Source organism: Mustela lutreola, chromosome 14 (assembly GCF_030435805.1).
Source record: "Mustela lutreola isolate mMusLut2 chromosome 14, mMusLut2.pri, whole genome shotgun sequence".
In the NCBI taxonomy this organism is placed as follows: domain Eukaryota; kingdom Metazoa; phylum Chordata; class Mammalia; order Carnivora; family Mustelidae; genus Mustela; species Mustela lutreola.
Window position 1 is genome coordinate 4,517,541 of NC_081303.1, and position 12,496 is coordinate 4,530,036.

The window sequence follows — 12,496 nt, forward strand, 5'->3', positions numbered from 1 at the left end:
GGTGCTGATGTGAGAAACAGACTTGGGGAAAATCCATCGGCTTGGGTTCAGATGTTGTGGGAAAGAAAGACAGAAGACTAAGTTGTCCTCAGAAAGACTGACGTCCAGTGAAGCAGGTAGTATGGGAGGGGGTAGGTGGGAAGAGTGTGGCAGGGAAGTAAATCTGGTGTTGGCCGTGGCGGGGATGGAGAGCCAGAATGGTAGGTGCAGAAATGCCCCAGCATGATGGAAAGGCTAATGAGATCCGAACAGGGGAGTTCTCCAGTGAAATGGAAAAGTGGGTTTTATGAGCGGTTGGGGGTTTGTTTGGGAGTGTGTTTAGGACTGCAGCCAAGCATCTGGGAGTCATGGGCACATAAGTAGTACTCAAAGCCAGAGAGAAGGGTGAGGGCCGTCCAGATAGGGTTCCCATCTTTAGTAAAAGACAAATAGGGGGATGCCTGGGTGGCTCAGTTGGTTGGACGACTGCCTTCAGCTCAGGTCATCATCCTGGAGTCCCGAGATCGAGTCTGGCATCGGGCTCCCAGCTCCACGGGGAGTCTGCTTCTCTCTCTGCCCTTCTCCTCACTCATGCTCTCTCTCCCTGTCTCTCTCTCAAATGAATAAATAAAATCTTAAAAAAAAAAAAAGACAAATAGGACAATCAGTTAAATGTGAACATCGGAAAAATCATAAATAACTTCTTAGTGTATCCCATATAATGTTTAGGATATACTTATCCTAAAAACGATTTATTATTATTTTCTATCCTAAAAAGGATTCACATTTCTTTATGTGAAATTCAAATTTGGGCATCATGTATTACCCATGACAACGGTATCACAGGCTGCAAACGGAGGCCGCCTGCGGGGACTGATGGCCGTTGCCCGGCCAGGGGTCCTGGGGGCCAGTGATGCACAGGGAGCGTGGGCGGCGGGCGGGAGACCTGGGGCAGCCTGGGGGACTGGGTTCGGCTGACTCCTCGGGTGTCCAGTATGCTAATGCTTCAAAACATACTAAAAAAAAAAAAAAAATATATATATATATATATATATATATATATATATATTAATATATATATATTATATATATTATATATATTTATATATATATATATATATATAATATATATATGTTTTAGTGCAGACTATCCCAATTTTAAAAGGGGACCACAGTGAAGAGAAAAATCACAGTGAGGTCTATGGGTTCACAAGGCGTTTCAGCCCGTGGTTTGCAGCCTGTGATCCAGTCCCCAGAGGCGTGGGGCAGAGTTTACCGCACACGTTCTAGCGCTCTGCCGAGTCCGGCGAAGAGGACTGAGGGGTGGGAAAGGTTGGCAGCAAGGGGTGGGTGCCCTGGGCGGGATGTAAGCTGTGGGCAGGTCTCCGCTGTCTTCCGCGCACAGTCTCGGCCCCTGGGCCTGGACCCCCCGCCGGCCCCTGGCAGGTGGACAGAGCGCACAGGCCCGCGCCGTGCCGCCTCCCTCGCGGGGCCCGCGAAGGACCGGCTCTGCAGTGGCGGGCGGCGGGGACCCTGCGTGGGGCCCTGCGGGCCTCACCAGAGAACTGTGGGCGGAAACTTCCCGGGTTTGCTCTGCCTCTGGTTGAGGCTTCTCAGCTTCAGATGCAAAGTCAGTGGGTGTCTCTGAGCAAGACAGAGGAGAGAGCGGGCGACAGAGAGGTGTTCCCCGGGGCTCTGCAAGCTATAAAGAGCGAGCCGGCTCTCCTGCTCCAGCAGACAGACAGACAGACAGACAGCCGCGCGCCCGGCCGGCACACCTGCGCTGGGGGCCAGCCCGACCCCCCGCCATGCAGCAGCCCCTGAATTACCCCCCGTACCCCCACGTCTACTGGGTGGACGGCAGCGCCAGCTCCCCCTGGGCGCCTCCGGGCTCCGTCCTCCCGTGTCCGTCGTCTGTGCCCGGGAGGCCGAGGAGGCCGCCGCCGCCTCCGCCGCCGCCGCCGCCACCGCCGCCCCTGCCTCCGGTGCCCCTGCCGCCTCTGAAGACGCCGAGGGACCACAACACAGGCCTGTGTCTCCTTGTGGTGTTTTTCATGGTGCTGGTGGCCCTGGTCGGCCTGGGGCTGGGGCTGTTCCAGCTCTTCCACCTGCAGAAGGAGCTGGCGGAGCTCAGAGAGGTAAGCCCGTGTGGGGATTGCTGTGTGCTGGAGATGCGGGTGTAGACGGCTCTGCTGCAGCGGACGGGTGGGGGGGAAGTAGTGGGGGAGGGTGGCACCGAGGCCCAGAGGGACCGTGGCCTTGCTTGCAAAGTGGTTTCTAGTCCTTTCTCTTCCTGTCTTCGAAGTGGGTCATTCTAGTCGTTCTATCTCAGAGGCGGAGGCTCAAGTGAGTGAAAGGGATATTTGCCCTCTTGGAAAGGATCAGGGGACTGTCCCTCCTTTCACAGCTGGCAGGGCCGCTGGCTGAACCTCTACCTAGAGGTTCGTGATTCAGGAAAGAAAAAGAATTTGGAGTCTTGCTTGGAAGTGAATTTGTTTAAATGACCCAACTAAATTTCCTTGGAAATACTTAAAAATGTTAGAACTATTCCAAATTGCAAAACCCAGGCATGGTGAGACAGGATGGCATGGCCAGAGTCCGAGTTAGGAGAGGCTCTGAGGTATGAAGATGCCCTCAGGTTTATTCTGTCTACTTGACGGCTTTGCCTCCGCTAGCTCAAAGAACTTCATGCTTACAATGCATCTTTTCCCTCTTTGTTGCCAGTCCACCAGCAAAAGTCATACAGCATCGTCTTTGGAGAAGCAAACAGGTGAGTCATTTTACAGATGTGTACTGAGTCTCTAAAGACGGTCCTCACTGCTGAACCACGTGGGGCAGATGCCTTGAATTCCATCCCACTCTTGGACACATTATACTACAAAAGGAATCCTGGCTAATTCAGAATCGTTGCTCATTTTGGTTCCTTGAGCTGCCCTAACATATGAAGTACATGTAATCATTCAAAATCAGTATAACTGAGTACTGCGCACAATTCAAGTAATTTCCATTCGGCTTTGGAAAGAGACAACACAGATGGAAAGAACCAACACAGCTGGTTCCATTGCTGTCGCCTTCACAGGCCTCCTGGTTTCCATGAACAGGGCAGTGGCTGTAGCTCCCAGCGAGATGTAGAGAGGAGCAGGCAGAGACAGATGTTTCTGGGAAAAGTTGTCTCCTCTTCAAACTCTCTAAGAGATAACTCAAGAATCAAGCTTTATTTAAAGAAAAAAAATTCTAGGATGTGTTTAAGCTTTTATTTATTTATTTATTTATTTATTTAGGGGGGAGGGGCAGAGGGAGAAGGAGAGAGAGACTTCAGAGCCCCGACACAGGGCTCCATCTCACGACCTTGAGTGAGATCATGACTGGAGCCGAAATCAAGAACCGGATGCTTAACTGACTGAGCCACCCAGGCACCCCTTAAGCTTTTAAAAAGTATGCAATTAATCATCCACATTAAAGTTGTTCTTTTGCATTCACTGGAAGTCTTGAGGGGGAAACCTTAGCCATTTTTCAAGGGCTAGTCCAGCTTTCCCCACAAAGGCAATCATGAGGTACCTTCAATAAAAGAAAGGCCTCTGTTGAGATTCAGGACAAGGGAAAAGATGAAAATTTTGAACACTGACCTTGTGTGAAGTTTCAGGACATCGTCTGGAAACATGTGCAGGTAGGTTTAGCATGCTCTGGTTTATTCAACTGAGATCGACCAAACTTTGGATTCGGTAAGAGTTGGATGGGAGCTTGGAGCAAATCTGGGATAGCCATCTCACATTTCGGAAGAGAATTAGGGGATATGCCCCAAATCGCTGGTGTGGAACTGGGGTTAGGAGGAACACGGGCTCCTGGTGCTTTGTCACCAGCAGGGCTTTCCAGCACGTAGACTGGTGCTCTGTGAAATAGGGAAACTTCTGTCTTTGATGGCCACTGAAGGAGAAATAAAGATGAGAAGCAAGATGCCTCTGCAAAGACAATAGGTAAATCTTGGGAAGAAAATGGAAGGCAGCACTGGCCATCCAAGGAGGGGAGCCCATTCCACTTTCTCTTATGTGCCTATTGTAGGTCACCCAAGTCACCCTACTGCTCCAGAATGTGGGCTCTGGAGGACCCATCCTGTGGACGCTCTGGTCTCTGGTTCTAGGCCCAAGTCCCTAAGTGTTAGAAAGTCCTGATGTATTCAAGCAGAGTGGAAATATTTGTTAGAAAAATAAAACCTTTGGAGGATTTCTAAAATAAAACAGCTTTGAAAATCAGTGGAATGTGGCTGGTGAGACTGGTACCTAATTACTCATCTCTCCGCCACTCTCTGGGATCATTTTAGTGATTAAAAGTCAAGTGCACAGATGACCCAGGTCTGTCTCTTCCAGTAAAAAGCATCTTGTCATCCACGCAGATGGACCGGAGGTTGGTGAATTTCCCCACGGAGAACAAAGTAGCCACTTTATTAATAGGAAAACAGATGCCAATCAAACAAGGGTATATCCATTTTCATTCATCCCATTAGTGAAGATTAATAAAAACCAGAATGGCAAAAATGCAAGAAAAAATTTTGCTTAAGCATTAGTTGACAGCCAGGGAACATGTAAATTGCTATATTCGTTCTGAAGACCAGTTGGAAAAATGTACAAAGGATTAAAAATGTTAATTTAGCAGACACCTGAGTGGCTCAGTCAGCTAAGCTTCTGCCTTCTGCTTAGGTCATGATCCCAGGGTTCTGGGATTGAGCCCTGCATCAGGCTCCCCGCTCAGCCAAGAGCCTGGTTCTCCTTCTCCCTCTGCCTGCCGCTCCCCCTGCTTGTGCTCACATGCTCTCTCTCTCTCTCTCTCTGTGTCAAATAAATAAACGAAATCTTCTTTTTAAAAAAGTGTTAATTTACCATGTAATCTCATCACTAAGAATTTATCTTAATAAGATAATCAAAGATATACCCAAAAACTCATAGATAATTATGTTCATCATTACCTTATAAGCCTATTTGTAATAAATAAGTCAGAAGAAACTAAATGCCTCTTAATAGGAAATTAAATACGTCATGGTATATTCAGAGGGCCTCCTATGCAGCGACTGAAATCCATATAATTACATTTAAGGCCGTGAAGAGTGTGCACTCTATATTGTTAAATAAAAAATACAAGTTATAAAACTATGCTTGGTTTAAATCAACTATATAAGTGCATGTGTATATTTTTATATTCTTAGTAAAGAATTAGAAGTACTTGTACTTCAACAAATTAACAGTGATTTTCTCTGGGATGTACTATCCAAGATTATTTAAACATACTTATTTGCTTCTTTTTCATTTTCCATTTTTCCATAGTTCACTCATTTAAGTCTTTTATTCATTCACAAATGTTCTTGGAGAGCTTCTTATGTCCCAGGCGGGTGCTGGGTGTAGGTGATGACTAAGAACAAGAGAGACAAGGGTCCTACCCCGAGGGAGCTTTCAGAGCTCAGTAAAGGGTAAATAAAAGTAAGCAAGCAGACTATAATTTCAAACTGTACTAAGTGCGATGTAACATAGAGTGGTCTGGAAAGTCCCCTCTAAAGAGGTGTTGTGTGCGCGTGCATGTGTGTGGGGTGGTGTGGGAAGATAGTGGAGAACATTCCAGCAGTGAGTATGGCATGTACAAAGGCCCCAGGGGTAGGAAACATTCATCACCTATGTGTAGGATCTATTTCCAGTTTATTTCAGCATTTCTCCAGCAGGTATTCTTACTAAGGACCCTCTGAAAATCACACTGTGCAACGCTCTGCGAGGGATAGAAAGATATGCAGCCTGTGGTTCTCTGTTCCATTTCCTGTCAGTACGTGGCTGAATGCCAGACCAGTTGCACAGATGGTTTGTGGTATAGGAACGTAGAGGAGACTCAGTTTTGCCTTTCCTGTTCGCTAACACCTCCTTCATGGTGGGTGGTCTTGAGTGGCTAGAGAGGACGTGATTACTCAGGTCATGTTCTCTGCTCATAGTGGCAATCTCACGCCACAGGTGAGTTTTACAGGCTAATTGTAATGAACCTGATGTGAATGAGGGCCCTTCTGTGAATCTTTCTTAAATGTGTTACTGAATTCATTAGCTAAGTGGTGGCTCTCATTGGTTAAAATATTTGAAGTCAGAAAAATAATGACTACTTTGGGAGCTATTGTCTATTCTACTTCCTCCAATTTAATTCAGCAAATATTTGCTGTTCGCATGCCCACTCTGGTGGATTAAACACACAGTAGGAAGTTTGCCATTTATTGGGTGGGAGTAAGACAAGTCATGCAGTTATCACAGAAATGGAGAGTCAGAACTGACAAAAGAGGTAAAGACAAAGTTACTCTAGGCTTCAAAGGAGGGAAGGACCATATTCGAATTAAAATGGCCTGGGAGGGTTTCCCCCAAGAAATAGGTATTGCAGGCGGTACTTATGGGGTGATAGGAATTTGCCACAAAGATCTCTCTGGAGGGCGTTCTGAGCGGATGAACAGCATGAGCAAAGGCACGAGGCTGGAAGCTGGGTGGGTTCAGATCACATCAGCCCCTGTGTTGTGCCCCCTTGGCCGATCTGAGCAAGCAGAGGAGGGGAGGCTGGACAGACAGGCGGAGATCATGTGGCTGGGGATATGTTACAAGTGCAGTGGGGAGTTAGTCAAGGCATCTGAGATCTGAGGGTGATTAATATGGGCAGATGGTTGAATGCCCCTGAGGGGAAGACCTAGTGGCCAGGTGGTAAAATCATAGTCTTTGGCCTCTGTCCTGCCGAGTCCTAGAGGCAGCAGAACTGGAAAAAAACCTAATCTGGAGCCAGGAGACTTGAGTGTCCATCCTATTCTGACCTTGTATAGCTGGGTCTTCTTGGACAGATCATCCAACTGAGCTCATTTAGCCATCAGACAATAATCCCTACCTCAGAGGATTGTGGCAAGGTCAAATGCAGTAACTGATAGGATAGCTCTTTTTCAATCAACCTTTTTATTGTCTTTTCATGACATCATCTGTGCATAGGTCTATCTCAGTTTGGTTTACCTTTTACCTCTGTTTCTGAAGTACCGATGGCTGCAAGTTCACTTGGATGATTAATGTATGTTAGACTGTTGCCATTTATGTTTTTAAAAAATTGTTTTTATTTAAATGACCAGTTTGGAGTCCCAACAAAAGAAACTGGTATCTCATTTTATATATATCTTTCATCTCTCCATGATGCAGGTCAACCCAATCTGCCCTCTGAAAACAGGGAGCTGCGAAAAGTGGCCCATCTAACAGGTCTGTATCTGGGAGGTACATGGGTCTTGGGAAAGCCTTTGACAGGTTGGGTACTGTGCTCGGAGGGCGTTGCTGCTTTCTGGTGATAGTATTTGACACCCAAGAATAGTCCTATCTTAATAGTCAAGTCAACCTCACACGCAAACTGCACCCCTACTCTAATCTAGGCCATGTTCTGAACTGGCAAAATGGAACTGATTATGAGAGGACCCTGCCCAGGAGGAGCTCACTCTTTTAAGTCATTCCAAAGACCCCTAGGGGATTTGGGGCATGGGTTCAAGAGGTGAGATCTGGGGAAGTGGGGAGTGATCAATTATTGTAGTCAGTGCTTTTCTGGTTTTCTGGAAGAGCTTCACTGTGCTTTGTGCAAGAGTAGAAGTAGGAGTAAGAGGAAGGGCCCAGTCCTGGCCCTGGTGGACTTCCTGCATGTGGCCAGGTAGTGAAGTAAAGTCATTTGAGAACAATGTGGTGTGGGCATTCCCAGGGCACAGTCCATGAGTATCTGAGAAGCGGACAAGTATCATAGAAAGGATATGCCACTGCCCTGGAATTATTTAGGCAGAATCTGTAGAATAATCCTTTCTGGATCACCAGATATTTATTGAACACGTGTGCCGAGCTCTGGAGACATGTAGTAGATTAATAATGTGATTCCTGCCTTCAAGGAACTTAAAATCTAATAGGGAAATACAGGTACATAAGTGGTCATTTTGGTACTACAGAGTGTTCTTTGCTTAAGGTATGATTATACTGCTGTGGAGACATAAAAGAAAGGGAATTTTAGCCCAAAGTGGAGGTACTGAAGACTTCTTAGTATAGGTGAGGAGTTGAACCAGATGATCCCTAAGGGTTCTTCCCAACTTTAGAATTTCCTTGTGTTTGGCTTTTTTCCACCTAGAGAGACCTCAAAACCTAGAAATTTCGGTGTTAGTTCTGAAGATCATACAGTCTGTGTTCCAGAGAACTAAACTAATTTCATTAATGTCTCCTTATAATTAAGATATATATTATTGTCCCAGTTGTGTAGATGACAAAATTAGGGCAAGCAATTCGATAGCGGTGTCGCAGGAATTCAGTGATGGATCGAGTCTGACCCATTAGCCAGTTCCATATGGGCAGTGCCATTTTGGCCCTTTGCTCAAGGAACGGCCCACAGTTTCACTTTGGAAGCTTCGTTTGTTGGGTGCATGAGCAGTCCTGGCTGAAAGCTCCTCTCTGATTTGATTTCAGGCAAGCCCAACTCAAGATCCATCCCTCTGGAATGGGAAGACACATACGGGATTGCCCTTGTCTCTGGGGTGAAGTATAAGAAGGGCGGCCTTGTGATCAATGACACTGGGCTCTACTTTGTGTATTCTAAAGTGTACTTCAGGGGTCAGTCCTGCAACAACCGGCCCCTGAATCACAAGGTCTATTTGAGGAACTCTAAGTATCCCCAGGATCTAGTGCTGATGGAGGGGAAGTTAATGAACTACTGCACTACTGGCCAGATGTGGGCCCGCAGCAGCTACCTGGGGGCAGTATTCAATCTCACCAGTACTGACCATTTATATGTTAATGTGTCCGAACTGTCTGTGGTCAGTTTTGAGGAATCTAAGACCTTTTTTGGCTTATATAAGCTCTAAGAAAAGCACTTTGGGATTCTCTCCACATGGTTCCTTATTACAGGCCCTGAAAATATGGTCTTGAATGAGAGTCTTCTCAAGCCCACTTGAGATCAAGTGAGAAGACATGAGCCAAGAGTGTCTAGAGACCACAGGGTCCAGCAGATCTACCGTTCCTCATCTCATGAGCCAGACGGGAGGGGGAATACGACTGAAGAACACGAGATTTGGGGCTGCCGTGTGAAATGCAGAGGCAGGAAGAAGCAGCTACCAGGGTGTTCTACACACTTAAAAGTGTCCACAAGCATTTTAGCACATTGAAAAGGACACCTGTTAACTCACCTCTTGGAGTGGGTCTACTGTCTACCTCGGGGTGGCTGTCTTTCAGATATGGATGTGACATGAGTGTACAAGGGACGGAAAAAGAGGACTAGGCTTGTATCATAAGCTAAAGAGACCGAAAGGCCAGTGTCCCATTGGAAGCATGTTAACTTCTGAAGGCAGAGCCGGAGCCACCAGGTGACGCTAACAGAGAAGCAAGGGGATCTTTGGGGAAGTTGCTCCATTCCTCACACAGCATGTATATTTCCAGTGCAATTTTTAGGGGTGGTGTGTGTGTGTGTGTGTGTGTGTGTGTGTGTGTACTCACATGTATGTGACTAGAAGAGTTACATTAGAAGAGACAATGTGGAACTTGTGAAGGCTATGTTAGGAAAACATGGGTTGCATTTAATGGTAGATTTTGAATACCTCTTGGCAACCAACTCAGTTGTCCTTAAAATAGTCCTCAAGACTCTTTGATTGTCACCTGTTCATGCTGTTCTCCTATAATATAACCAGTATTTATATGTTTTGTGTATTTTAATAAAAAGAGGAAATGTAATAAACATTATATTTTAGAATACAGGCCAACATTACATTGAATGTACTTGTTGGAAATGACTAAAATTTGTTTTTTCCCCCCTTATAATTTCTTTCCTCCATGGCTTCTTCACTCCTTTTGCCTTAAGGCTGCGTTAAGAAGGACTCACTGGAATGAAGCAAATCCATCATTGCCAGACACCCCTCTCCCCAGTCTGTTTCCATTATCCAGAGTTTTTATTGTCTATATTATTGCCAATGTTAAGCTCACCCAACTTTCAACAGATTTGATGACAACTTCCCCCAGGCTTCCCTGGGAGCAGAGCCATAGCATTGTGGAAAGGGCACAGACTTTGGGCTGAAAAACATGAACTTGAATCTTTGTTCATCTGCTTTCTAAATGCAATCATGGGGTGAGTCCCTTGACTTCTCTTGGACAAAAATGACCGATACGTATATTAAGTATCTGGTCATGGCATCTGTCAGTTCAGTCAGTCACTCGGTGAGAGGTACTTCTAGCTCCAGAAAAAGCCACTGACCGGAGGCCTCCGTCCAAGCACCCGGTTTCTCAGGTTCTCCCGTTCTTCCATCACAATGACCTTTTCCTAATTTTTTCAACCACTCTCTAACACCCCCTCCCCGCAGACTTTGTCTTTGTTAAAAACTATGGTATTTCCTTTACAATTTGATTTCAGACATCTTACTTTCCTATCATCTCCTATTATTCCAGCTTAATTGCTCCAACATTTTGTCTCCAAAAATGTGTCTGTTTTTACCACACGAGACCTCTGATAAACTTGATCACTTCCTTACATATCCATCAGCGTCTTCTTTATCTTCATTCCTCTCTCTGACGAGTTTTGCGTCTACCCTCTGTCCTTACAATCAGTATCTTGGAAAATTTCTCAATTCCAGAATATTCTGCATCCTTCCCTGTATTCCCCTTGCAAAAATCCCATTTCCTTTGAGCTGGCATCCTACAAGCTGGATGTTGCTAGAAAAAAATTATCCAGACAGACAGGCTGGTTTCTGTTTACTTTTAGCTGTCATCTACTTAAATCAATTACTCTTAATCCCTGATTTATTTCTACCTTTTGATTGATTTGAGTAAGTAATACCTGTACATAGTCCAAATTTTAAAAGGCCTAAAAAGACATAGGATGACAGTAAGTCCTGTTTTCAATCTGTCCCATGACCCTATTCCTGTCCACAGAAACTATCACGGTCTCCTGATGTAGCTTTCCAGAGATGGTCTGTGTGTATGACATCAGTTTACATCTGGGTTTCCCAACCTTGGTTCCTGACATTCTGAGCTGGATAATTCTTTGTTGTGGGGTCTGTCCCGTGCACTGTTGTATGCTTAGCAGTATCTCTGCCTTCTATCCCCTGATGCTAGCAGCACTGTCCCCTCCTCCGTGTGTGATAACCAAGAATATCTCTAGGCATTGGCAGATGTGCCCAGGCTGGGGTTGGGGAGACAAAAATCTGCCCTATTTGAGAAACACTGCTTTACATTAGTGATCACAGATCTCAAATGGCATTAAACACTGCCTACCACTTTTTCCTCAGTTCCTTGCCAACCAGGTTTTTCCACTGTTTGAGACAGTTATGTCATACCTTTTCCTCTTGCAAACCCACCATATCCCCTCCTCCCACTATGGAACCTCACTTAACACTATCAAAACACAAATCTACCCACGTCTGCATGATCTCTTTCTTTTGTCCTTACAGCGGAAGAGGAGGATCATCTCTTCATTTGTGCATTAGATCCATTTCTAATCCCTACGTGCCCTCATTAAAATTGTCTCTTCCGGGGGTACCTGAGTGGCTCAGTGGGTTAAAGCCTCTGCCTTCAGCTCAGGTCATGATCTCAGGGTCCTGGGATCGAGCCCTGCATCCGGCTCTCTGCTCAGCGGGAAGCCTGCTTCCCCATCTCTCTTTGCCTGCCTCTCTGCCTACTTGTGATCTCTCTCTCTGTCAAATAAATAAATAAAGTTTTTTAAAAAATTGTCTCTTCCGGATCCTCAAACAATCTCTATGAAATGATTTCTACCAGCATGTACATATATTCAAATATCCTTTTTGGATAAAAGACAACCCAGCCCAAACCAAAAAAGTCCCAAACCTTTCTTTAACTTTTCTCTTCTCCAGAGATGGCTGCATTTCTCATTTTCCTGGTTGAGACGAACATCTGAGAAGGTTGTTTCCACACGGGCTCCATTTCCTCAGCCACAAGTGTCTTCTTCAGGCTCCTCACATGGCTGGCTTCTTCTTACCTTTCAGGACTTAGTTTGAAGTCACCACCTCAGATCATTCTTAGAGCCTCCTCTCTTTGTCATTATTTTATTTCCCTTTAGTTCCTTTTTAGTAACTAGCGTAGCGTGTGGTTATATTATTTACTTGACCACTTAAAAATATCTGTTTTTTCAACTAAAATAAAACAAGACTTTTTCTACTTTGTCTACCACTATATCTTCTTCACCAAGTCCAGTGGTTGGCATATATTAGGAGCTCAAAAAATATCTGTTTACTGGATAACCTTAATGATATAACAGACGTTTCTCAGTTTGGGGTATGTGTGTATGTTTCTTGGAATGGTGAATGTATTCACTTCTAGTCGTAGGGTTGCCTCATGAATGTATGTGAGTGTTTTTTTTTTTTTTTTTTAGCTTTGAATAGATTATTTAATGGGAATTTGAGGCTACAGATGAAAAAAAAAAAAAAAAAAAAAAACAGTGCATCCTAATTCTTAGTACTGGAAAATAAGAAAAATCTATTTGGTGTCTGGCATTACCAGGGGTTATTCAGGAT

General features: G+C 45.2%; 1 protein-coding gene across 1 annotated transcript; it reads left to right on the forward strand.

Moving 5' to 3' along the window:
* The first annotated feature begins 1,372 nt into the window (after positions 1–1,372).
* FASLG (Fas ligand) lies at positions 1,373–12,140 on the forward strand. The gene is made up of 4 exons (XM_059146405.1): positions 1,373–2,117; positions 2,704–2,749; positions 7,164–7,220; positions 8,451–12,140. The coding sequence occupies exons 1-4, from the start codon at positions 1,788–1,790 to the stop codon at positions 8,843–8,845; spliced, it is 828 nt and encodes a 275-aa protein (XP_059002388.1). The 5' UTR covers positions 1,373–1,787; the 3' UTR covers positions 8,846–12,140.
* The last annotated feature ends 356 nt before the right edge of the window (positions 12,141–12,496 follow it).

Excerpts from the sequence above, each read along its gene's own strand:
- FASLG (XM_059146405.1), top strand. The coding sequence starts at position 1,788 with ATGCAGCAGCCCCTGAATTACCCCCCGTACCCCCACGTCTACTGGGTG. Across the intron at positions 2,118-2,703 it reads AGCTGGCGGAGCTCAGAGAG|TCCACCAGCAAAAGTCATAC; the intron begins GTAAGCCCGTGT and ends CTTTGTTGCCAG. Across the intron at positions 2,750-7,163 it reads GTCTTTGGAGAAGCAAACAG|GTCAACCCAATCTGCCCTCT; the intron begins GTGAGTCATTTT and ends TCCATGATGCAG.